This window comes from Pteropus alecto, unplaced genomic scaffold, assembly GCF_000325575.1.
Source record: "Pteropus alecto unplaced genomic scaffold, ASM32557v1 scaffold123, whole genome shotgun sequence".
Lineage (NCBI taxonomy): Eukaryota > Metazoa > Chordata > Mammalia > Chiroptera > Pteropodidae > Pteropus > Pteropus alecto.
Genome location: NW_006433950.1, coordinates 8656114 through 8683686, shown reverse-complemented (window position 1 = coordinate 8683686; position 27573 = coordinate 8656114). Strand labels below are relative to the sequence as shown.

Genomic DNA, 27573 nt, shown 5'->3' with positions numbered 1-27573 from the left:
AATGGCAATTACCACACTAGACTAGAAGGACAGAGACAAAAACTAACATATGGAAGATGTACCTGTCCAACCTCTACTTATAAAAGCACCTTCTCACCTAAGAGCTACCTAAGGCGGAGGGCTTCGACCAACACTTCCTCCCCAGCAGGTCCTGGCACCTAATCCAGCCAACTCCCAATCTCTGCTTCACTTCCTTCCCCTCCCTCCAACTGCTGAGACCTTACTGCCGGCTAGAAGGGGAAGAGAGCAGGGTGGCTGGCAGCAAAGCTGAGGCCTTCCAGTCTGCACCTGAGTTGCGACAGCCCCTGAACAAGTTTCAGAAAAAACCCAAGGTAGGTGCTCCCCATAGAGGCTGAGGATCTCTAGCCTCAGGTTTCACACAGCAGGAAGCAGTATTTATATCCCAGATCTTACAGAAGCCAATTACTCTCTAAGTCATTCCCTCTGGCAGTTAGCGATGGGGTAGGCCCATTCCCTGTGTCATTATTTTCACTGATGCAAACATACCAAATTTCCAACAGACTTTCCATTACAGAGCAGCCTGGGACCCTGGCACCTCTTTCATGCCTGTCAGTTACACAGGCTGCTGCAGGGAGAACACATGGTCTGCAGGCCCTCTTGGGACTGACGGCACAGCTAGGCTTCTGAGGGAGAATGTGAACGTACTGAAGACCCTCCCTCGGTGGTTTATACCAGACGTATTCTGAATGGTATACATTCTAGGACTACTTTTCACTTTGCAGTCTGGGGCAGCTGACCATACTAGATTAGTGTCCAGTCCCCCAGGCTTGACCTCCTCAATGATACGCTCACTATTATTATCATCTTTACTTTGAAGATAAAGGAACAGAGGCCTGGAGAAGTTTAGTGGCTCAACTGACACCATACTTAGGAGGTAGCAAAGCGAGACTCTAACTTCCGTCAAGCCAAGTTCACTTTCTTAACCACCAATCATAATGCCTCACTTCCCTATCTTCCTTCAATACCAGTTTGATCAGGAAGAAAATGTCATCTGGTACGATGATCTTAAAATGGCAATTTACCACGCTGCATAGGGCACCCTACACTCTTGAGGCAAGCCCGGCTACTCATAACATCCTCTTCTTACCCTCTGGGAGGGAAAGAAGGCCAGCTGGGGAGAAGGAGAGGTTACTCACCCGCTTGTCCCAAATGCGCACATCCCCGTCATGACTGGTGGCAAGGCAATTGGCATTTTTTTTATTCCATTTGACCTGTGAGGCACCCGCTGCAAAGAAAAATCAGGGGAAGAAAGCTGCTGCCTTCAGCAACTTCAGAACCAGAGGGAGAACATCCAGGGGAGCTGGATAATGAGTTCTAGTTGAATAAGCACAGAACCCTTCAAGTCTCTCTGACTGCACCAACTCCATCATTAAAGAGAAAATGAAGCCCCAAAAATAAATGAATTAAATAACACATGGGAACAGGATCAGAGTCACATAATTGAGGAAATAACTTCCCTTAGGAAAAAACCTATACATTATCTCAGAGCAGCATCCGGGGGAAATGTAGTTTCTTAGCAAGCAGAGGGTGAGCATGGCTCTGCGGGTTGGTAATTGACTCATTGCACAACCTGGCTCCTCATTCATCATCTCCGAAGACCATGCCTGCGCTCCCAACCAGGAGAGCCTCAGCTCAGCACCTGCTCCTCCCCCAACCCCGTTTTTTTGTTGTTTTTTGTTTTTTTTTTAGAGAGACAGTCTAGAAAGAACAAAGCCCACAGCTGAAGCTAGATGAATAAGCTTCAGTGTTGCCCGATTCTGCCCTCAACTTGTTATGTGCACCCCTACCCCCATCTCCCATCTCCCCATCAGCAGTTAGACATGGCCATCGGCCCTGTGCTGAGTCAGCAAAAAGGACACCCTGGCACCGTGTGAACTCAGGCCTTTCCAACTCTGCCAATACATAGAGGTTAACAATGAAAAAAGAGCAACGTAAGAGAGGAGGCGCACTGTAAGATGTCAGAAGGGGCTGAGACGTTTGGAAAACTGGACTATAACAGTAATTCTAGCTGTCTCTTAAAAATAATCGGGTTAATTAAGAACCAAACAATGGCCCACCCTCCCTCCCGCCTCTTCTTGTCCTCCGCTCAGACGACACATGACATTCTGCTTTGACGCCTCTCCCTTTTGGTGGGTGGTTATTCCTGGGGACACCATAGTAGATCCAGGGCTTTGGAGAACAATCTGACCCAGGAAGTCAAGAGAGTGTGATAGATAAAGCAAGGACTTAGGATCTAACAGGAAATAGAGTTAAGACCCAGGATTTATCCTTTCTTGGTTTTGGTGAGGATATTTGTTTGTCTGTTCTTTTTTTTTCCCTTGAGTCATTCAAGCACAAGTGGTGGAGACCCCTTAAGATGAAGGAAGGAAGCGAGCGTATTACTTAAGAGACCCAGTTTTGTTTTCGTTTTTTGGCAAGAAAACATATCAGCTAGAGAATGAGTAAGAAGAGCCTGCTCCACTTCCTCATGATGGTGCTTTGATAAGTTCCAAGAAAACACTTTTCCCAGTGGGGGAGCGTGGGGTCTATCAGACCAAGAAGCCTACCAAAGATTCACCCTGCTCTGCTAAGTCATGACGTCAGGGTCAAACAAAGGTCCCAGCCTGTAAGATTTCCAGACACAGAGAACAACACTCTGGAGCACACTCAGACATGCTCTCACTGACGCCCTACCCCGAAGGTACGAACAAGGTACTCCCAGAGAGATGGGGACCACAGATGTGGGGAGCAGCAGCATCCAAGGCTGCTCCTCTCAGGGAAGGTTACATGGGACAGCTTACAAAGGTCCACAAGCCTCTCATCTCAGTTGCCTCTTTTCTCCCAGGGCAGCCTTCCTATCACTGAGAAACCTCGCTGAGGTGCAAAAAGGAAAGAAGTCTCCTATTTCTATTTTTTTAAAGGATCTATAACAGAAAAGAAAGCAATTAGAATAAGTGGGCTGAAAAAAAAAGAACTGCCTTTATTTATAGGGTTCCTCTATGACCAATCTAACTTAGAAACCTGTTTCATGGAAATGACAAAGTCAGAGGAACATGATTGAGGCAGTTACAGACCACTTGTGTTTTTATTCAGATGGATGTCCTCTGCAACCATGTCTGTGGACCATTCTACGTCTGAGATTATAAGTGCCTAAAAGTTTGGGGGTGGGGGGACATCAGATCAAAAGGACTGTTAAGCCCTGGGCACAAAGGCACAGTGCTTGATTCCTACATCCAAGTAACAAATATTTATGAAGCATTCCCTTGGGTCAGGCACACATGCTGACCTTGTTCTATAGCACCGAATCAGACAGACATAGTCTCTAAACTCACAGACAATCTGGCTGCTTAATAGAGTCGTGATGCTAAATGCCTTTAAATGATGAAGTATGGAGGTGTGGGGAAAAAGAGAAGAATCATGCAATCATTTTGGAACAAACACCAAACGGGAATTCAAATGTAACAAGAAGATACAAAGGAACAGTATTTAAGAACCAGATAATATAAGTTTTTGGGTTTCATCACGGTGAATAAGGTATACCAGGTTCTATACCCAAGTTCAATTTTCAGGAAGTAGCGGGAACACTCCACGAAAGCTCCAGTTCAGAATCCCAAAAATAGTCAATTCCAACTGAGCAATGAAAACAGATCAGAAAGTAATTTTGAAGACTCAGTGCATCCATGTGAAATGACACCATGGAGACACAATCGCCACCATCTAGATTGTAGAGAAACCACCGGAACAAACAACCTGGTTTCTTCAATAAATTAACTGCAGGGAATGAAAAACAAACAAACCAAAAAAAAGAGAGGAAGAAGAACCCTGAGAGAAGAGAGAAAGAGAGAGATTTGGGGAAATTTGAATACTGCTTAAATATTTCATAATAAAGAGCTATTGTTAATATTTTTAGGTAGATTAATGGTACTATGATTATGTTTTTTTTTTAAGGATTTCTCTCTTACAAAAATACTTACTGAAATATTTGTTGATGAAATGATGATAACGAGGATTTAAAATAATGCTTCAAAATAATCCCCAAGAGGATGGGGTGGGGCGGTGGGACAGTGGGTGGAGGAAGATAAGATTGGCCACACATTGACGACTGTGATACTAGACGATGAACAGAAGGCAGTTCATTTTCCTCTATTTTTATAAACATTTGAAAGTTTCTACAATAGAACACACCAATTTGGTTCCTGTCCTTGAATTCAGACGTAAGTTCCTGACCAAAATCAACAACTGAAGCAAGCCCCTTGCAATGTGGGACTTACAATTCCACCCAGCCATGATGAAGATGGGGTGTGGGGTGGTCAGTGTGAGAGAAGGGATGGAAGGAATGGAATGAAGACAAGCCGGGGGAATATACACTCACCTACGGCAGACAGTGCAATGGTAGGTTTCCTTGTGTCTCTGAAATATAAAAGTAGGAAATCAAATGCCCAATTCATATGCCACCATCCACCTCTGCATGCATTTCTTCACTTTCCTATCAGTGGGTACTTAGAGTTCAGTAGGAATAGGAGGGCCTTAAAAAGAGTGTAAAGAGAAGCCTATCTCTTTCCAGGTAGATGAAGTTTGTCAGTCACTTCAATTGTGGCCAAGTCTGAATTTCAAATCATACAGCCATATCCACAGGAAACGAGTTACATGATTTAGCATAGCCTGGGTGACTCTGATGTAGGAGAGGAAAAAGCCAAAAGAATACCTTCCTGGTGTCATTCCTCCTAAAGGAACAAGGGGACGGTCATGGAGGCCTAACTGTGCAAGAACCTCCCCAACAGCATTTCAAAGGTGGAGTGGAAAACTACTCTGGATGTTCACAACAGCCAAGAGGTAGAAGCAACCCAAGTGCCCGTGACCGATGAATGGATAAACAAAACGTGGTATACACATACGATGGAACGTCATTAGGCCTTAAAAAGGAAAGAAATCCTGTCCACGTGCTACGACATAGATGAACCTTGAGGACTTGATGCCAAGTGAAATAAGTCAGTCCTGAAGGAATGAGTACTGTACAATCCTGCTTATTTGGGGTCCCTGGAGTAGTCAAACTCACAGAGACAGAAAAGTAGAACGGTGGTCGCCAGGGGCCACTGGCGGGGGCGGGAGGGTTGGGAGGTTGTTGTTTACTGCGTACAACAGTTTCAGCTCTGCAAGATGAAAACGTTCTGGAGATGTGTTGCGCAGCCATGTGAGTATACTAACACTACTGACTGTATACTTCGAAATGGTTAGGACGGTAAATTTTATGTTTTATAACAACTTTAAAAAAAAAAAAATCTATTCCTAGATACAACGGGAGACTCTTGGAGAGGTTTATGGTTCACTACAAATGGTGAAATGACAGAACTGAGCGGCACCCTAGGGCTGGGAGGGCCAGACAAGGCCCATCTGCAGCTCCCGCTTACTATTTAGAAAACCTGAAAAGGAATTATCAGTTCTGTGTCTTTTCATCTTTAAGTTATAAAAACAATTGTCTCATGTAAATGAAGCATATCCTAACCCAGGCCCATAGCTCCCTGGAGGGTCTGTTTCTTTAAGAGCTTCTCTCTTCCATTTCCCCAGATTTTGTTCTTTGCTTCCTCAGGCTCTGCCTTTAACTAATCACCTCTGAAGCGCTAATCTGCATGGAACACAGAAGTCAGCAGACTCACCCTTACTCCCTAAGAATCCCTTTCGCGGGTCTGTCAGGTTTGTCACACCTCAATGCCCGGTTTGTCTTCCACCTTTCAGTGTAAAATCGCACAAATCCATTGCCATATCGGAGCACAAGAGCCTCGTGAGGGGAAAGGGTGTCCCATCTGGGGAACTCTACAGACTATACCCTCTAGTTTGTCACCTCTGTTACAGCAAAGGGAACTTTTCTCTACAGAGAGAGAGGGGAATAGACATTTATTAAGAACTTAAAACACGCCAGGCCCTAAGCCGGGCGCTCTTTATTCTTCACTCCATGAAGAGTAACCCTACCAGGCGGCTCTCGGCCCCATTTTACAAATGGGGAACTGAAGCCTCACAAAGAGCAAGTAAAGATCTGAGCAGATGTGTCTGTAGCACTGCCTACTGTAGCAGATGTGTGTCTGACCATCGAAATCCCTCCACCCTCACTTGCCACTTCAGTAAACTCCAGCCTGACTTCCAAATGCCAGGATCTGTGTGTCTTTGCCAAAGGATCTGCCTGGCTCGCGAAGCCCCTTTTGCAAACCTTTGTGACAAGAATGAAATGCCAGGGAATTAAGGCCCCTGGGGGTAACCAGTGACCGACAGTGGACATCACCCCCACTTCCTGCCCTCAGGGGTGGAACTCCCTCCTCTGAGGAGGGAGTTTTACACTAGTACCTAGTGGTCCCCAGTAAGGCTAAGTCTCACCTGCTCACAATGGTACCGGGTGGATAATGCACCCTCTATTTGTGGCCCTCTCGATCCTGTCTCTCTTTTCCATCCCCCTATGGAGTTTCTCTCACCTCCTAAATCACGTACCCCTCTCTCGGGGTCTTCATTTAGGGGAAACCAAAACAAGACACCTGATCTCTAAGACGAAGGTCTCAAATTGTCCCACAACCAAGTGGTTATGCCTCTTAATTGTTCTTACTTGATATCCCAAATGTAGATGTAGGTGTCCACGGAGCTGGTAACCAGGAGATCTGGCTCAAACACTGCCCAGTCCAAGTCGCTGGGAATACAGGCAATAAACAGGACAACAACATAGAGAAAAAATTCAGTCTGGTTCCAAAGCAGTAGCAGATTTAGTCTCTAGTAGCTTCAGAAAGTCACTGTGAATGGGCCTCTCAATATGGTTTAAGCTGAGAGTCTCCAAAGCTCTTTGGGAATGAACAAGATTTAACTAGCTCCAAAGGAAACTTTCAGGTTCTTCCCTTTGTCATCACTAGCTATGGAGCATTTCAACTACACACGCGCACACACATGCACACACACGCACACACACGCACACACACTCTCTCTCTCACACACACACACACACACACACACACAACAAAGGAAAAACACATAAAGCAATTTTTAACTTATCTTGTTCTAAATCTGACTCAACCACAGGTACCTTGAGTAAACCTCACATCTCTTAAAGCAGTGGGAAACTGCCACGTTGCCATATGGCTTTCAAGGGCAGGCCTCCGGTCCCCTTACTTGTGCCCTCCTCCCTAGAAAGGCAGTTACCACAGGAACAGTTGGCACAGGCTGAGGATCTAGCCTTTCTCATCACTCCCCAGGTCCACTTCACCACTCCCGCGCTCTCTGCTGCTACCTCCCAGGACAAATTTTCCCCCACCCAGAACAGTGATCCATGGCAAGGGTGGGTCGAGGAACACTCCAGAAGCCAATGGAAGGCCACAAGTGTACGGCAACTGTGCAGCTGGACAATGGCCTATGAGGCAGGCTCCCACGGCTGTCGGAGAAAGAGCATGAGGCTGCTCCCTGATGTCTCTGTACTCGTGGGCACTGCCAACTGTGACCTGAGGGACGCCTCTGGCATAACTTTGTCTCCCTCCTGAGGCAAAGATCAGCTCTAATCTGTACTCTGGACCGGGCTCTACCTGTCTAAGTTTCTGGGATCGGGGTTAACACTGCACAGATGCTGGTTCCCAAACACCAGCTGCTCTTCGCTGTACAAGCCATCACCTCAGGGCAAGCCGACGACCTAACAGCCTCCCAGGGCCAACACGACACAGACAGTCAAGCTGTGGAGGAGAAGGGTGTGACGAAGCAAGACAGTCCAGGGAGCCGTGGAGGGCTGGCGCCTACCTGATGACACGAGTGTGGCCCTGTAAGGTTGTGCCAACTTCCCCACTGCCGTCCTTCCACTTATACAGGTCGACCCGCTGGTTACTCTGAAAAGAAACAAGGCAAAGAAGGCGGCGGGCAGCATAGCAGGACTCACGCTCTCCCGCCAGTCTGCGCGAGGCCGAGCAGGGGAAGCCACGTAGAAAGCAACTTGCAACGATCCTACAGGTTGAACTTTTTTAAAAAGCCATCGGAAATACGTACGATTAATATCTGAGCTAACCTCAGCTCAGTACAAGGACTCTGAATTTCCAAACAGAAAGGCACTGCTATCTTCAAAATGAACCCGTCTTCAAAAATTACAGCTAAGCTGAAGCTACACGTGCACCACTGAGTATGTGAGTTATGGTAACGAACTTGTCCCCCAACCACTAGGAGAACCTCCTCCCCGCTCTGGAGGTCACGCATCCATCTCCCCGGCTGCTGTCACACTAGATTTTTTTCAGCTCACTCTTCCCATTATCAAATGCCTAGAGTCTATCTACCATACCTATAAAGCAGAGGCACAAGAAAGAAAACAGAAACACCACCAAAGGGGTGTCCTAGAAGGCAAAATTACACAGACTCTTTAAACTGGCCTGTATGGAATTTCTTAAAGATCTAAGCAGAAAGATACAGAGAAAATGGGCCAGAAGAAACCACGACTACAACAGAAAAAGATAAGAAGAAAAAGGTTTGATTAAACTATATTTCACTTAAACAAACCAGCAAAAGCTCCCTAACTATCATGAGCTTATGAAACAAACTAAAAGTGAATAAAGATTACTAATAGGCCATTTAATAACTTCTGAACTGATATATATAAAACCGATTTTCATTACAGCTCAGAGTCAGATAGATATATAGAGTTCTGAGATTTTTATCCTGAAATGCCAGATTCCAATTCTAAATAGGTAAAATTCCTGTGAAAAGGTTAGGATTCAAAATAGCTTCCACTGGGGATAGAAGTGAAAAAAAAAGTCCCCTCATCTTATAATATTATCTGCCATTGCCAGAGGGTTTGCTAGTGCCAGTCTATGAACTGGGCACCTTGGGAAACCTGCCCTCTGCTCCTTCCCACCACACTGTACACCGGTGGTGTCATCGCCCATGACAGATGAAGCACATCTCATATAGATGAGGCAACTGAGACTCAATCAACTAAGGCTCAAAAAGAAAAAATAATCAATAAGTTGAATTTTATCAAAAATTAAAACTTTTATGTATCAAAGGACATTATCAAGAAAGTAAAAAGATAATCTACAGAACTAGAGAAAGTGTTTGCAAATCATATACCTGATAAGAGTCTAATATCAAAAGTATATAAATAACTATTATAACTCAACTGCAAAAAGACAAGTAACTCAATTTCAATTAAAAAATGGGCAAAGGACTTGAATAGACATTTCTCCAAAAAAAGATATACTGATGGCCAACTGGCACGTGAAAAGATGCTAAACATCATTAGTCATTAGGGAAATGCAAATCAAAACCACAGTGAGGTACCACTGCCACCCTAGGATGGCTATCATTTAAAAAAATTTTTCAATAATAAAACAGGAAATAACTAATTTTCATGAAAATGAGGAGAAATTGGAACCTTTGTGCATTGCTGGTGGGACTATAAAACAGTTCAGCCACTGTAGAAAACAGTTTGATAGTTCCTCAAAAAGTTAAACACAGACTTACCATCTGACCCTGCAATTCTACTGCTAGATATATACCACGAAGAACTGAAAACAAGTACTCAGAAAGTACATGTACACGCATATTCATATCAGCACTATGCACAAAAGCCAATCCAAACATCAATCAGTGGAAGAACGGATAAACAAAACGCAGTCTATCCGTACAATGGAATATTATTCAGACAAAAGGAGTAAAGTGCTGATACATGCTACAACATGGATAAAGAAGCTAGACACAAAAGGTCATGTGTTGTATGATTCCATTTATATGAACTATCCAGAACAGATAAATCCACACAGACAGAACAGATTGGTGGTTGCCAGGGGCTGTGGGAGGGGGAAATGGGGAGAAACTGCTTAATGGTAAATGGTCTGATGCTGAAGTGATGAATGTTTGGGAACTAGATAGACATGGCAGTAACACAACATTGTGAATGCAATAAACGACACTATATTTTCATTTTAAAATAATCATCTTAAAAAAAAAGGCTGTCTTTCTCGCCACTCGTAAATAAATGCAGTGTTAATTCACTTGTACCGAGTACTAAGGGGTCAGCCTAAATCAGTGCTTCCCAATCAGGTCAGCCTAAATCAGTGCTTCCCAGGGGACATTTAACAATGTCTAGAGACATTTTGGGTTATCACAATTAGGGGAGAGTAGCGGATGCTAGTAGGTAGGGGTCAGGGATGCTGCTAAATCTCCCGCAGTGCACAGGACAGCCCCCGCCACAAATAATTACCTGGCCTGACTTGTCAATAGTGTCAAGGTTGAGAAACCCTAAACCAAATGAGAGGCTGAGTAGAGAGGGGAGCTAAAGGGCCTTGAGACATCAGTCAACAAAAAGAGCATCCTTCCTGACACACAGGAAAGAGGTGGAGAATGGGACAGCAGCAGACTGACTCGCCCCTTCCCCTTCAGAACAGTCCCCAAACCAGTTCAAGCTCAGACACCCACGGTTAAAGTTAGGTAGTCAGATATTATTATGGAAATGATGGGGAAGAGTAGCTTTTGAAAGGTTCCTTCTAAAGCTGACGTCACTCTTTTCTCAGATGCTTTCCTCTCAAGGACTGTCAGTCCCAATAAGAACAGCCTCAGACAGCACTATGAATGGTCACATCTGCTGGACAATAAGAAAGATTCCTATAGATACTGTCCTTCTGGCCCAGTGCAAAAGGAGCCAAAGATCGAGATCTCTTATTGTTCTAGGAGAACAGAATGCTGACAGAGAATCTGATGAAAGATACCAGAGATGATATGCCCAGAATTTTCTCTCGGTCATGAATCCCTTGGAAAACCTAATAAAATGTATACACCTTTTCCCTGGAAAAATTCACACATAATCAGGCACATAAAATTTTCAGACGGTCAACTGATCTAATGAATCCCAATCAAAAAAGAACCCCTTCCTTTAAGTGAAAGGGTATATGGAACCTTCTAATTCCTCTGAAAGCAGTGAAGATCAATGCCAGACCAGCTCACTAGTTTCCCCTTACAATATCTTTCATGGTCACTGACTAGTTACATTGCTGCTAATGAAAACAGGTTCTCATCAGACATGGAAATGTTTCTCTTCCAAAATGTAGATTTAATCCTTAGAAACACAAGGTCTGGCACCTATAGCACCAGCAAAACCTCTTCATATATTTTTTTCATCTGTAATTTGTCTCTATCTTCCTTCCACACCTCTTTTTCACCTAAGAAACGAGGGTTACATTCTCTTCTCTGCATAAGATATATAGCTTCCAGCCCCAGATCACACACTTAAAAGCCTTTTCCTGTTCTCCTTAAGTAAGCTCACCGAAGCTGCAAAATAGTGCGCGAAGCTGTCGTGAGGGTTCCACTGCACAGCTCCAATGTCCCATTTGCTCTGGCGAGAGATCTTTCGGTGACCTTCGAAAGGGGCATCTAGATTAACGATGTACAGGAATCGGCGGCTAGGAAAATAACATCGATATTATGAAATATAATAGCATTAGCATTGAGATAGAAAAGCACATTCAGAATGACATGTGGTTTGCAAGCAGTGCTCAAAAAATCCCCAGATATATACAACTGTTCATCTCCTCTGAAAGGCACACAAGTGACAAGAGTAATTCAAGGTGGCCGTTAGACAAGCGGGTGCCATATCCCTGTGAGAATCTACCTCTGGAGACGGTCTTCCCTACCGTATCCATGAAAGTCTGACTTCCTCCCACTGCACTCGGGGCTCAAACCCTGCCCCTCCCCCAGCCTCTTCCAATCCCCCAGTTAGGACAGTCACGTTTCTATGTTACTCCTAATACATGGTCTGCACTTCGACAGCAGTATTTATCTCTAGCAGAACCGCTAATGCTCAGGCTCTCGTCCCAAACCTACTGAGTGTTTGGAATACGGACCATGTCTCGAATATCTCTGTACATCCAATCCAGCATCACTAAGCAGAGTGCTTTGTACTCAATAAATGTGTACTGAATTAAACACATCACTTATCGCTTAGCCAAATATCCTATAGAAAAATCTCAAATTCCCTTGCAAGCTGGCCAACTGGAAAGGGAACTAAATTAAGTCTATCAAGAGGGTAGAAATAATAACCGAAAAATAATAATAATGAAAATAACATATGAAGTGCATATAATGCTCTAGGTGCCAATCAATGTAAAGGAACTGAAAACAGAGATGTTCTATGTTCACCCATTTTTCTTTTTTTTAAGTGAAAAATCCTTGGTGTATGAATCAACATTTCAGCAACCATCAGCCAGCCATTGATTCATTGCTGGAGAGCGCTCCAAGGCCCTGGATATCAAAGATAAGTGGGCTTAATAATGAAGAAAAAGATAAAGTCCCTGCTTAGAAAAGATAGGAAACGGAAAGTTAAGGTGGCATGTTAAGCTCTAGCAGAAACCCTAGGAGGGATGGTTATGAAAGAACACACAGGTAAGACACAAATTCACGGAACTCCTGGGACTTCTGAAAGTTGCTGCAGAACAAAGATCTAGAACCTCTGACCTCCTCCAAAGGAATCACCGAGTCCTATGGCAGGCAGGTTGGCATCTTGCCATTAGAACGAAAAACAGGAAAAGGCTAAGGGCTATACATATGGGGTGTGTGTCAACAGGAGAGTCACAGACATTCCGAAGCAAATACAGAACAGAAAGTGGGAACTTCGGGGAAAACGTGCCTGATTAAACATGTGTTTATCTTCGGGCCCCCTCTGAAGACCCACTAAAATAAGGGTAAGAACATAAAAGACAGAAACCCACAAAAACAAAGAAAATGAAAGAGGCAATGAAAAGCAGATGGATAAATGGTAACTGATCTAGAGTAAGGAAGCTAATGCCCAAGTGTCTGCAGAGAAGTGATGAGAAGCAAGCTGATCTACAGCGCCCGGCCTGCTCAGGAGCTGCAGGCTGTGGGCTGCGGGCTGCAGGCTGCGGGCTGAGGGCTGCGGGCAAGAGGAAGAGAGAGAGGGCTGGACAACCAAAAGCAGAACAAAATACAAAACCGGAGAATTGTTTGAAGGAACGCTCCGGAGAGTGGTTTCAGCACACCCCACAGAGCCAGATGGCCTCCTCCCCATTCTCCTTCACCCAAGCGGAGGGTGGGTGATGCGCTTCAGAGAAATGATATCAGAGAAGCTGGGGGCTGGGACAAGGGGCACAGCAAAGTAAACGAGAGGGGCTGCGCTCAGAACGGGACGTGAAGTGCGATGTGAGACCCTCGGGCCTTTCTCCCGGCTCAGCACTCACAATGCTTAGCTTTTAGTCTTCAGACAGCGACTAGTGACAAGAGGAATCTTCCCAGGAAGAAATGACCAACACAAGAAAGAAAAAGCAAACAAATAATAACAACAAAACCTTGGGGATAATGACATTTGGGCACCCTCTTACAAAGGGGCCTGGTTCCCACCGGATCACCCTACAGTGAACCCCACCACCGCTCAGGTGAACAGATTCCATCACTCTCTAATATTAACAGAGCCCACGAGTATCAGCCACCAGAGGAAATCTAAAAGACAGACCAAAACAAAAAAAGAAAAAGGAAAGGAAAGAAAAATCTAGAATTAATATTCTCAGAGGCAAAAGAGGACAATGTAAAGAACAGAGAACCAAAAAAAGAGCTCTTAGAAATTAAAATTTAAGTTGAAATCCGGTAGAAGGGTTGGAAGTTAAAGTACCAGAATGCAAAAGCAGACCAAAAGAGAACCCGTACAGGATGTGTGACACAACTAACAATAGCTCCAGAAAGAATGAGAAGAAATAGAGGAGGGGAAATTATCAAAGACACAGATTTCCAGACCGAAAGGGCCACCCAAGGTGCTAAAAATTATTCTGTATCTTAATCTGAATGGTAACCACATAGTGTATGTCTGTAAATTTATTTAATCTATTCAGTTAAGTATATACTTTATATACATATTTAAAGTTCAAATAAGAAAATGAAAATGGTGAGCTTCAATTAAAATCATGCTGGAAAAAATCATGCTGAAAAATAATGTGAATGCAATCATATCTAAGAACACCCCAAAACAGAAACACTTGCATGATTTCCATTCACGTAACCCTATTTTCTCTTAGAATCCTACGAATGGCAATATCCACATCAGTAAATGCTAAGAAGGCTAACATTTGAAACACAGTTATTGGAGGGCACCTGAGAGTATTTTATGGGTTGTTAATATAGCTATAAGAGGCTAAGTATATGTTATATTTCTATTCGTTTAGATAAAATAAGCATGAATGTAAAAAAGGGGGGCACTGTAGGTCCCTACACAATGAATGAAAAAAGACCCACATGAAAGCAATCATGGTGAAAATTTCACACACACTGGAGATAAAGATGATACTACAGACAAAGATAGGATTTTAAAGCTTTCAAAGAGAAAAAACAGGTCACATACAGAATCCAGAATCAGAATGGCATAGGACCTCACGACAATAACTGAGAAAAAGAACTCCAAATACCGATTCAACTCAACAACTGTTGTTATATGACTATATTGGAAGGAGGGGGGAAGACAGGTATATATGCAAGAGTCACAGAGCAAAGTAAAAGTGCTAAATCCTCATTTTCTATTGCAGAAAGTCGATCTGAATAGCTATGATGGATAAATCAAGACACAGCACTATACATATACTGTTTGGAAAAATTGAGGTAATCCAAAAGAAACAACTAAAAGAGTCTCAAGTAGTTGCTTCTGGTGGGTGGGATCAGGGGTGGCCGAAAGGTGAGATACGATTCTGCTGTCTGACAATATAAGCCTTGTAATGCTACTTGACTTTTGATATGTATAGGTATTTCCTCAATTAAAAAAAAAAAGGTTAAAAACTGAGTAGAAGATTAATAATATATAGCAAAAATAACTCAATTGTACACTTTAAATGGGTGACTTGTATGGTATGTGAATAAAGCTGTTTTTAAAAAAAAGTGACTAGGAAGGAGGCACAAAAGAGATAATAATTTTTCCTTATTTTGTATATGCAACACAAAAAATGGTATTGATAATTGTCTCCGGGGAGAGGGGTCAGAGGGAGGAGGGAAAATTACTTTCCATTGCATATCTTTTTCAATTATTTAAATGTTTGATATGTGCTTTTTTAAAGTAAATTAAAACATAATTTCAAAATAAAATGGAATAATAGAAAATATTCATCGATTTATAAAAGGGTTCATAAACAGCTACGTTAATGAAAACACAGTTGAATTTGAGAGTTGGAGTAGTTATCTACAGCAATATAAAAGGGAAGAGAGGACTGACCATTAAATATTATCATACTGGGACAATGTTAGGGCGATTAGCAAATGCAGGGATGGCCCTTCAATGCCGGAATCTTAAAAATTTTGAGCTAAAAGAAACTATAGAAATTATGTAGTTCAATTTCTTCACGATGAAATAGAATTCCTTTATGAGAAAATTGAAGTCCAGGGAGGTCAACTGAATAAATGTCCAGGTCAACTGAATAAATGTCCAGGGTTCATAATTAAAGGCTTGTCAAATGGGAACCCAGACCCCTCAATCCTAGTAACTAACTATCCATGAGACCACACCAGATACCATCATTCTGAAGAGTCTGCTCAGTAAACAGAAAATTCAAGACCAAACTACCAGCCACTAAAATTTCAAAGGAATTTTATTGCTTACCTGTTAGGACAGGGATAAAAATAAACTGCAAATAATCCCTACCTGTACCCCTGAGGTCACTAGGATAGCAAAACTAAACACTACAACCGTAATTCAAATATAAGAGTATTTTCCAATTTACCAGAAACCTCTTGATTTGTTATTTGTTCCCAGAAGTCATGGCAGAGAAACAGCAAGCTCACTTACCCGGAAAGCACTGCGTGCTGCCCCAGACAGTCCACAGACATTGCAGTTGCCTGTGAGAGAGAACACAGATTCAGTTCTGCCAGCATAGCCAGCTTAGGTTGGAAAAGACAGGCAGGTAGTCAGTCACCTCGGGGTCTTCCTCTTCCCATGGCCCAGGTAGTCCCCAGTAGGCAGGTATCATTAGTTGTCTACAGCAGATACTTTTACCCACTTCTAGTTCTCATCCAAATTTCACGTTCACTTTCACAGTAGGGCAATTGCTGTCTTTTCCCCTCCAACGCCAGGACTAAACACGACAAAACTGGTGTATTCTAAATTGAGGAGACAGAGGTCCTGGAGCTCTTGGAGAATCTGACTAGCTTGGAGCACACAGAGCTACTCAGAGCCCCTTCCAAGCAAAATCTAACCTAAGACAAATCTCACACACTGACACACACACACCCCTCACCCACGCCTTTCCAAAGGGCATGGGCTCCTCCTCCATGCTGAACTGCAGTGGTAATGTTCACACACCGACCCTACTGAATCCACTGTCATATTCTTGTTATTGGGATGCCTAGCTCCTATTTAATGAGATTTCTAGCGCATTTCACTACTTTCCTTTTCCCAGGTCTCCCAATTCCTAGGAAACACCATCTTTTCAGTATCCAAGAGACCATACCAGATCAAATGAATGTACATTCAGGCTGAAGCATGAGGCTGATTTTAATTATGGGAGTTACAGCCCTAAATTCTCTTACTTGAACAAGTTCAAATCCTGCTGCGTTCTCAGGGCACTGTCTGAAACAGTTTGTGCCACTGTTTGGTTATTAAATGCTTTTAAGTTATTTCTAAGAGACTATCAAGAAAGAAACCATTTTGTATATGCTACTATACTCACAAATCACAGATGGTGAACAGAAATTCCCTTACTCTCACTGGTCTTATTAATGGGATTATCATACTCATACACCCTCAAGAAACATATCATAGGTAATAATGGGGACAAGACGCCAGAGTGTTCTCACTGGAGGCTGAAAGTGTTTATTATGCATCCTTCATTCTACTAAAGTCATGAGCAGAGAAAAAAGCCCAGTTGGAAAGGCAGGCCGTGAAATGAGACGCCATTTTCAGAACTCTTCTGTGCGATTTACAGATTGAAGGTAAGAAAGAAAGCAAGATGGTACCTCCAACCAAGGGTAGTACCATCTTTCGAGAGGGTGTGCAACAGGCAGAATCCTAAGGTGGCCCTAAGATTCTGGGCCCTCGATATACGCATACATTCTCCCCATTATTCAAACACTAATCAAGGTACTACTGTGAAGGGATTTTGTAGATTAGATATAATTAAGGTCCCAAATCAAATGACCTTAAGATAGAAAGACCTGAAATGACACAAATGTCTATCAGCAGATGAACGGATAAACAAAACGTGGTATATACATACAATGGCATACATGCTACAATGGATGAACCTTGAAAACATTAGGCCAAGTGAAATAAGCCAGGCACAAAAGGACAAATATTGCATGAGTCCATTCATACGCAGTACCTAGAATAGGTAAATTCATTGAAACAAAAAGCAGAATAGAGGTTGCCAAGGGCTGAGAGGAATGGGAAATGGGGAGTCATTGTTTGAGTACAGTGTTTCTGTTTGGGATGACGGAAAAGTTCTTGGGAGCGGGGTGGTGGAGACATATAGATACCTAATTACATCATCCCTTTATCTAGTTCTAAAGGTCAGAGACAGAGGAAGTCAGAGATTTGAAGGGTGAGCTAGGTCACTTCCCCTAAGATCACATGCCTAATGTCTCATACCTGAGCAAAGACTATAATGTATGCATTATCAGATTTCATAGAATAAAACCAAACTGAACCCGCTGATATAAAAAAGATCAGGTCATTTCCAACGACAAGAGCCAATCTCTTTCAATTAGAGACAGACCCTGCTCCCAAGGCTGCTTTTGAACCATCGCTGTCTAATGCTTACTAGAGGTTATCTCCCCCAGGCTCTGTTTACACGCCCAGAATATTGGGTGTTTCTCAGAAAGTTTCTCCCTTTAAAATGAAAACATCTTCACTTCTCCACAAACGAAAATGGCACAAACTATAACTAGAAAAATCACCTAACTTCTGAGTCTCAGATCTTTATCTGTAAAATAGGAGGGTAGATGAGAGATGTCTTTTAAAAGTCCTCTCAGCATCATGAGTCTATTTTGTCAAGCTAAGTCTGTTGCTTTCTGAGGCAAGGTTTCTAATATAATCATAATAATTAACATGTATCAAGCACTTAATGTACACTGGCAACTGTGCGAAGTGCTCTGTGTTGATTATATCATTTAATCCTCAGAGCAACTCTATAAGGTAGTGAGCAGAAGAGTCATCGGCAGGTATGAGACTGCTAACCTTAGAAAGGCCTGCTTTCAAGGTTGGCCCTTAGCAATGGGAACTCTCATTCAGGAAGTATTCCCATCATTCTCTCACTGGTAAGAGTGGCACACTGTGCCTAAACTCTATGTACAAACAATGTGGTTTCTGTTGAGCATTTGTTACCCTTCCAGGAATCTGGAATTTTGGTACATGCTAGCCAGAGGGTGCCCACGTGACCAACCCCAAATAAAAACTTTGGGCACTGAGTCTCTCATGAGCTTCGGTGGTAGACAACATTTCACATGTGTTGTTACAGTTTGATGCTGGAGGTATTAAGCATGTCCTGAGTGACTTTACGATGAGAAGACTTGATATCTTGTGCACGGTGGTCTCCACCTGACTTTACTTTCTCCCTTTGATTTCGTTTTGTATCCTTTCGCTAAAATAAGTCGTAACTGCAAATACAACTGTGAATCCTCCTAGTGAAACTGGGAAGGCTGGGGGGAATCCTGGACACAGGCAGGTACTATTATCCTTGTTTTACAGATGAAGAAATTGAAGCTTAGAAAGGAGGTAACTTGTCTGGGAACACATGGCAGATAGGTGACATAAGAAAAGCAGGTACCAAAGCTGGATTGCTCCAGAAAAATACATGGACTACCCACTACTCATAACTTTCCTCTTAGCTAAATAATTTGGCAAGTTGTTTTTGTTTTTTCGGAGCAAAAAAAAGTCCTCAGTCTTTCTCTGTGTGGAAGAGTTATAGACTACTAAGCCATCAACCACTAGGGCAGCAGAGAGCAAACTTTCTGCCGAGATGCCTCGTTTTCAATTTCGAGGTAACACATCCCACGATCTAGCATTTCTACTCCTATGTAAATACCATGCTTATATATCGTCATCTACAATAACAAAAAAATTAGAAACAACCAAAACGTTTAATGACAGAGGGATAAACCAACTGTGGCATATTCACACAATGGAACACTACTTCACAGCAAAATTAGTAAACCACGGGCATAGTAATGAACATGGATGAACCTCAAAAACAACGCAGGGCAAAAAGAAAGCAAGTCACAAAATTCACAGTATATGATTCCATCTATATAATGATCAAATACAGTCAAAATAAAGCATTGTTTCCATTTATACGTGTGTGGTAAAACTACAAAGAAAAGCAAAGAAATGATTAATCCAAAATTCAGGGCAGTCTCTGCCTCTAAAAGGTCTTAAGAGAGAGATATGAGCTAGAGAAAAGGTATTGAGGCTTAAAAATAACTGGAATGACCTATTCCTTAAGTTTTGAGGAGGGCATATTTTATTATTCTTTATGGGGGTACCAATCATTCATATGGACGACATATTCTATAATAAAATAACTGCACTGTACTCCAGCTGATAAAGTAGTTTCCTTAGAAGGTACAGGTTAACAATTCTGAAACCACTGCACATGTCCACGGAAATGACAGTTAAGAAATGGATGGAAGATGATAGGAGCCAGGTTTCTCACTGTGGGAGTGGGAGGTGACTGATAAGCCGAGAGTGGGGGTCACAATGATCCCTGAGATAATGGATCACGGTTGAAGATGTTAGTATGAACTCATGTTCAGCTTAATATAGACAAAGATGGTTTCATACAGAAATATTTACAGCTATGTGTATATACATGGATTAGTATACATTCATACATTTCTTGTTTTGTCAGCTGAAAGGGCCTAGAGGCAATGACACTCCAATAGCAATAAGCACCTCTAGCACCAGATCTTGATTTCTAATATTCTCCAATAAAAGAAACCAGGGTTTCTTGCAGCTATGGCTAATTTTAGGACTGGAATTGAAAATATACATGATGAGAGTTGAGCATCTTGTAGTACTAAAAAGTATTTAAAAAAAAAAAGATGGGGTATGCCAAGGGAACACGAGAACCAACTGAAGGAGCTCCCAGTGGTGAAAGCTGGAACAATTGGAACAATTTGGGCAACAAAATAAAGTATTGGATTCTAATCCAAAATACGAAATAAATAAGAGTTCATACTGATATAAACAAATAATTGATAAATAAATGGGGGAGAGTAACTCCCCACTCTTTAAGCATGGGCTGCATGTAGCAACTACCTCCCAAAGAGTACAGTAGTCCCCCCCTTATCCACCAGGATACATTCCAAGATGCCCAGTGGATGCCTAAAGCCATGGCTAGTACTGAACCCTACATATACTATGCTTTTTCCTATATATACACATACCCATGATAAAAAATTTAATTTATATATTAGGCACAGTAAGAAATTACAGTAATAATAATAGAACAGTTGTAACAATGTATTCTAATGAAAGTTACACGAATGTGGTCTCTCTCTCAAAATATATTACTGTACTACACTCACCTTCTTACAATGATGATGTGAGATGATACAATATCTATGTGATGAAATGAAATGAAGCAAATGACCTAGCATTAGGCTACTACAAGGGTTAATTGAAAACAAGCAATGAGATGCCGAGACAGCTGAGATGGCTACTAAGTGACTAACCAGTGGCAGCGTATATACGTATATACGCTAGACAAAAGGCTGATTCATGTCCTGGGCAAGATGGAGAGGGACAGTGCGAGATGTAAACATCCTATTCAAAAAGGCACAAAATTTAAAACTTATGAATTGTTTATTTCTGGAATTATCCATCTAATATTTTCAGACCTCTGTTTACTAGAGGTGACTGAAACCATGGAAAGTGAAAAGGCCAATAAAGAGGGACGACTGTACAGACAGACAGAGGAAAAAAAGTACATTTACAGTATGGAAACCTGACAAGCACTACCTCAGCCAGGTGATCAAGGTCAATATCAACAATGGAATGTCATGATCATTGCATATACACTTGGTATCATGTGATGAGCATGTTCCTTTACCTCTGGGGTATTCCTCTCAAAAACCCATAATCCCAGTCTAATCATGAGAAAGACATTAGACAAATCCCAACTGAGGGACATTCTACAAAATATCTGACTAACACACCTCAAGACTGTCAAGCCATCAAAATCTGAGAAATTGTCACAGCCAAGACAGGCCTGAGGAAACATGACAACTAAATGTAATGTGGTATTCTCAATGGAATCCCAGAATAGAAAAAAGATATTAGGTAAAAACTAAGAAAATCTAAGTATGGATCTTGGTTAATAGTAATATATCAATACTGATTCACTAATTGCAGAAAATGTACCACACTAGTGTGAGAGTTATTAACAGGAGAAACTGGGTGCAGATATATGGGAACTCCCTACTGTCTTCCCAATTTTTTTATAAATCTAAAGTAATATAAAACAAAAATTTATTTTGAAAATCATGAAAACCTAAATACTTTTTCTTAATTCCTCTTATTATTAATCAATGCGTTGATTTGTCAAATTTATTCATTCAACAAACATTTGTTGAGCGCTGGTGCACACCGAGGACTATTCTAGGCACCAAGGACACAGCAACGAGGCGGCCTCCACCCTCGGCGAACTTACACTGCAGTAAGGGGAGAAAGATGAAAATAAACAGTGAGGGAAAAGTAGTGCGAGATGTGATCTGAGAAGCAGGCAGACACCGACACACAAAAACAGTCCAAAATAAGGAATTTATATTTTATTCTAGGTACAATAGGAAGCCACTGAAAGATTTTCATAAACAGAGGGATATGAACTAATTTGTTTTTAAATATATCACCTCGATATTTATTACAGCTCCAATCATAATTGCCCAAAATAGAAAACAATTTAAATGTCCATAAACAGATGGATGGATACATAAATTGTGATCTATCCAATACTACTGGGTAATAAAAAGGAACAGACTAACTGGTATGTTCAATGTGAATGAATCTTGAAAGCACTAGGCTAAGTGAAAGAAGCCAGACTCAAAAAGTTACACAACCTATGATTCCTTTGTTACAAAAATCACTTCAGTAAACTGCCAAGAGATGGAAGTAAGGGAAGGAGAATGGCTACGCAGAGGCGTGAGGGAGTTTGTTAGTGTAAGGGAAATGTTCCATATTTAATTGTGGTGATGGTTACGGGGCTATATACATCTGTCAAAACTCAACAAAATGTACACTTAAAAGGGTAAATTTTATTATACATTAATTATACCTCAGTCAACCTGGATTTTTAAAAAACACTTGTGTGGAGGATATATGGAAAGGGGGCAAAAAGCTAGGGTGCAAGGAGAGGTCCCAGAATATGTCCAACTACTATGACATTGAGTTTGAGATATCTCACAGATGCTCAAGTGGACATGTTAAGCAGACAGTTATTATGAGTCCAAAGTTCCTATCTTTATCACAATAGTCATATCCTGTAGTATTTTTGCATTTACTGTTAAGAGACTTGTTAACTGCACATTGTCACCTTACCTCTCTTTGCGAGGGGAAGCTATTCAATCGGCACTACACTTTCCAATACCATGGCCACTATTCACGAGTGGCAATTTAAATGGCAACTAATTAAAATTAAAAATGAAATATCTCAGTTGCACTTCCCCATTTCAAGTGTTCAACAGCCACAGTTCCATCATCGCAGAAAATTCTTCTCGATGATGTTACCTTAGAAGATTATCTCTAAATTTTCTTACAGTGTTAACACTCATTGATTCCAGGGACCACTGCAGAGTAGTTGCCTAGCAGCACTGGTTCCTCAGTATTAATCGGTGACAGTAATATTTCAAGGTACTGTCTGGTAAAATAAATGATGCTTGTATAAGCTGTTAAAAAAAAAAAAGTTTTACCTTTCAAGCTGAGGTTTTTCACTGAAAACCTAAAAACTGTTTTGTTTTTTTTAAGTGGCAAGTTGTTTTGAAAAGTTTATTGTTCCGGCCTTCCTTCTCAGAAAGACAATATTAAGAGATTCAACTTTTTGTCTCATTAATGAAACAGTTAATAAAATGGGTCCTTACCCCCAACAATTACCACCAGAATCAACCACAAAACCATGCTAATTCACACCAATATGTACCATTCCAACTGAATGAATAGAAAAATCAGAAAAACAGCAACTCCACAAAACAGTTGAATTAGCCAATTTACTTTGTCCTCTTACTTTGACAACTGCTGTTTCGATTTATTTAAAACTACTTCATAGCATCCTAATATACGTGTCAGCACTCTCTCTGCGGGTCTCTTCAATTACATTTCTAGAGGGAAGTAGGAGTGAGACTACCTGGGCTTCTATGAGAATTAAAGGATTTACAGATTAGTAGCTTCCCAATTAACAGGCTCAGAGGTACCATACATGATTTTGTTCTTAGTCCTCAGTGAAAGAAATTAACAAGAAAGGTGAAAGGAGTATGGCGCCTCCCTTGGGAAAGCCCACCTCCACGAGACACCCGGTGCTGACGGTGCAAAGTGCCTCAGGATCCTTTAATCGGAATACTGCTCCTCCAATTTTCCATGGGAACTCCATATCAGACAGCACCATAGAGCAAGATGGCAGGTGGCTCCCCCAACTCATTATCTTTATGGCATAAGAGGAGATGGGGTTTTATAAAAAAGAAACCACATCACTCCCTTGTTGTAATCCTAATTTCCCTTCAGTATAAATCACCTGAGTATCAACACAGTGCCTGGCACAGTGTGCTCCTGGCAAGAGCTCAATAAATCCTTGTTGAACAAATGAGTGAATGAAAGCCTGGCACACAGAAGGTATTCCATAAATATTTGCTGCATGAAAAGCATAAAAAAGAGAATCACAAAGACACTGTCCTAGGTGCTCAGGATAGGGGGAGGGACATGGCATTTATTGAGGAACTACTATATGACAGGCTCAGTATGAAGCACAGTAGTGCAATGAGGCTGACAAGAGCTCTGGGACCAGAGGCCTGAGTTCAAATCCCAAAGCGGCTACATAATGGAAGGCCTTGGCCAAGTCACTTGGGATCAGCCAAACCCGGATCAGCTCCCCTGTTTGGAAAAAAGGGGTAAGATCTACTTATCTTGTGTGGTTCTTTCATTAATTAGAATAAGAAAACGTGGATAAATCACTTAGCACAAGTCCTGGCATATGGAAGACAAAATAAAAAAATGGGAAAAATCCCTAGTAAGCGATAACGTTCCTTGAGGCTTACCATGTGCCTGCCACTATGCACCACATTCTAAATGTATGACCTCATAAAATTCTCAGGCCAACTCTATGAGGTAGATACGATTAGCACTTTCTTACATACAGGTGAGCAAACCGATGAGCAGAGTGATGACAAGCTAGGGGCTGAGCCGGGATTCGAACCCAGGTAATATATGCAGTGTACACTCCTATTTACTCACTGTACGAGATTTTCCACTATTCTAGCATTAGCAACCACTTAAAAGCTTAGGCTCTGAAACAGGGTTTTGTTTTGTTTTGATCGAATCCACCCCAAGATCCTGTGAGGAAGGGTAAAGCCCACACAGTTAAGGCTTAGAGAAGTTCTGCGACTTGCCCAAAGTCACTAAGCGCGACCACTGGCCTCGAAGAGCTAACACCCCCTCTCTCATCACCGGGTTGGGAGCCTCCCCTCAGCGTTCACTCGCGCGCAATCACTGAGCTTCGGTGTCCCAAGGCAGATTTCCCTCCCCTTACTTCCATGGGGAACCCCAAAACCCTGTCGGTGCCCGCCCCAACCGCCTCCAGTGGTCCTCAAGGCTCCCACGCGCCCGCTCGGGTCTGACAGCTCCAAGCCACCCTCTTGTCCATCTCCCCAGGCCCGGCCCGGGGGGGGATCGGCGCGAGTCGGACTTGGCAGAGTGGGGGAAGGGAACCCGGGAGGGCGCATGCCCAGAAGGCTCCATCTGGCCCCTAGCTTACCTGGGAGTCGCGGAACTCCACCACGACATTCTCGCTGCTCCATCGCGCCGCCATCTCCCACACCCGCCGGCCCGGATCTCAGGACCGCGTGTACCCAGCCCCTAAACCCACGATCCAGGTTTCGGTGAGCCACACGCAGCCCACGAACAAGCCCAGCCACGCCCCGTTCCCCCTTCCGCTGGACCACAAACCATTGGCTGACCCTATCACCGGATCCGCCCCCTCTTCCAGGCTCCTCCAATCTTCCCTCACGCTAACTGAGTCACTCACGCTCCTCGCGTCTGCAAACACACGCCCCCTGCCGCAAGCTGTGCCGGGAGTTGTAGTCCAAGGTCGAGTAGCACGTGGGAAACACAGGGAGAGCTAGTGGATTAAGGTTTGGCGTGCTGTTCTCCGTGTCTCCTCGCTGGTATCCCCGACAAGGCCCAGGATGTATACAAATAAAAACCCAACATAACTGCAAACCAAAGGTTACCTCTTCCCCTGAGGTCTGCGATAAACGCATTGAAAAGTCTGAAGGTGCGATTTGTTTCGTACTGTACTGCAGCGCCCGCCGCTGTCTAGGGACTCCAGGGGGTCTCCACGACTCTTTCGAGGGGTTTCTGAAGGCAAAACAATTTTGCTAATCATACTAAGACGTTTGCCTTTTTCACTTTCTCTCATCAATATACAGGGGAGTTTTCCAGAAGCTATATGATATATGTTGTAGCATACTGAACAGGAGAAGCGGATGTGAGAATCCAACGGTTTTCTATTAAGCCCGACATAGAGATTTGCCACTTTTCCCACTAAAATTTTTTTGTTTTGTAATTTCGTCTACAAAATGTATTATTAACGTTAATGTGCATTCATTAAGTAAAATCACAAATATATTTTTAATTCTCAGTTTTAATTTCTAATAATTAGTATATATAGCCCGCATAAAAGTTGGTGGGAAGGGCGGGTCGTTAATAAGTTTTAAGAATGTAAAGGGGTCCTGAAATCAAAAACTTTGAGAACTGCTATGATAGCATGACGAGTGGTGATTAGGTTCTCTTTTGTCCCATTCTCTCAAACCCAGGCTTAGCTGACTTAGCTTCAATTTCTTTGTAGAAGGGAAAATGACCTACTTCATTCACCTGGTTGTTGTAAAGAATTAAGCATAGGGCCTGTTGTTAATATCACTATTTCTATGTGCGAGTCCTTGTATGAAATGGTAAGAGGGATGTCATTCCCTTCCCTCCTGGAGTGTTGGATGTAATGAGGAAGATGAACTTATCAACAGGGTGACTAATTCACCCCATGAAACCCTTCAGACCAGACAAACTGGGACAGTTGATCACTGTACAATAAGTATATACTTGACAGAATGAATTGGGTTTTATAAAAGACTTGCAAGCAATATGCCAGAAGACACCTAAATGTGGGACCTGACATAGCATCCTGAAGGAGGTGACATTTAAGTTCTTCAGTATACTATTAGGATTTTGGTAGAGTACACAATCAAAAAAAGTACCTCGGCATTAAAAATGTGAACAAAGACCCCAAAGTGTGAAGAGAAGGACGTGTCCCAAAGATACAAAGCAGTAACCCCAATTAACACAGAAACTGCTTTCTTTCCTTCAAAATACACATCACAATTTATAATTCAATATTTTTTAGTTTATTTAATATTTTTAAGCTTTGGGAGGACAGGGACCAGGTCTGCTTTATTTAGCCCTGCATGGTACTGCATATACAAAGCACTCCACAAATATTTGTCCAATCAGTGAATGTGAAAAGCATATAAAGTCAGGCCTTTTGTGAAACCAAAAGTATTTTCTGAAACTATTCAAGGTCTTAACTTGCAATTCTTTACACCCAGAAGGGAATTCAGAATGACCACTCATTCTCCTTAAAATCTCTTTGCTTTCTTTCCCATCTACCTATCAGTTATTTTCACATACTGCAGCTCTGGCTTCCACCCTCCTGCATTGGCCTTTCTTCCCACCTCCTACTTTTCTCCCAATTCTTCATCATAAAAGACCAAAGGCTACTCTGGATTCAAGGGCTTCACCTCGGCTCAGAGGGCCAGAAAGAGGGAAAACTTTAAGCCAGGTTCAAGGCCCAGGAGAAGGAAAGATAAAGAATACTTTCTATGTGTGCTCATGCATCACATAGGAACGTACTGTTGACATAAGAAACATCCAAACCTGTAAAGAATTTCTATAAGATTTTATTTGAGCCAAAGTGACAATTGCCAGGAAGCAAGAGCTCAAATGAAATGGAGAATGACAGTTTGGCAGTTTCTTCCATGCATTTATAACTAAGGAAGATTACCTGGAGGTGGGAGAAAGCAAGGTGAAGATTTAGATTATAGGACAGTTAACAAGATTATTTGCTCTCTTGAAGGAGGTTACCCTTATTCTAACCTAAACGCAAATAAACAATGGACAGGGCTTGCTGGAGACAAAGATAAAACTTTTACTAAAAAAAGTTATAGGCCTGGGGCATGACTGCCCTCCATGACCTGCCCAGTTAGGAATTTATGATCAGGTCACCCTGTGAGATTACTTTCCCTTGAACCCTCACCCCCCCCTTTTTTTTTTGTCTACAATATGAATTAACTCATCTAACACACCATATTCTTATTTATTTATTTGTTTGTTTGTTTGTTTATTTA

The 27573-nt window shown here is 42.2% G+C and overlaps 1 protein-coding gene across 7 annotated transcripts in view; it reads right to left on the bottom strand.

Annotated features, from left to right (window-relative positions):
* WDR59 (WD repeat domain 59) overlaps positions 1-25104 on the bottom strand; it is a 67652-nt gene extending 42548 nt beyond the window's left edge. For 3 of the 7 annotated variants that reach the window (XR_003045411.1, XM_025044605.1, XM_015586949.2), the window contains exons 1-7: positions 24933-25104; positions 15770-15819; positions 11264-11399; positions 7759-7844; positions 6590-6670; positions 4373-4410; positions 1158-1246 (exon numbers count right to left, since the gene is read on the bottom strand). Coding sequence is in view for 6 of the 7 variants with exons in the window: in XM_025044605.1 (XP_024900373.1) it covers positions 1158-1246; positions 4373-4410; positions 6590-6670; positions 7759-7844; positions 11264-11399; positions 15770-15819; positions 24933-24986 (534 nt within the window). In the remaining variant the exon portion in view is untranslated. The remainder of the gene's footprint in view (positions 1-1157; positions 1247-4372; positions 4411-6589; positions 6671-7758; positions 7845-11263; positions 11400-15769; positions 15820-24932) is intronic. The other 4 variants (XM_025044606.1, XM_025044607.1, XM_025044608.1 and 1 more) reach the window with 4 other exon arrangements.
* Positions 25105-27573: the final 2469 nt, after the last annotated feature.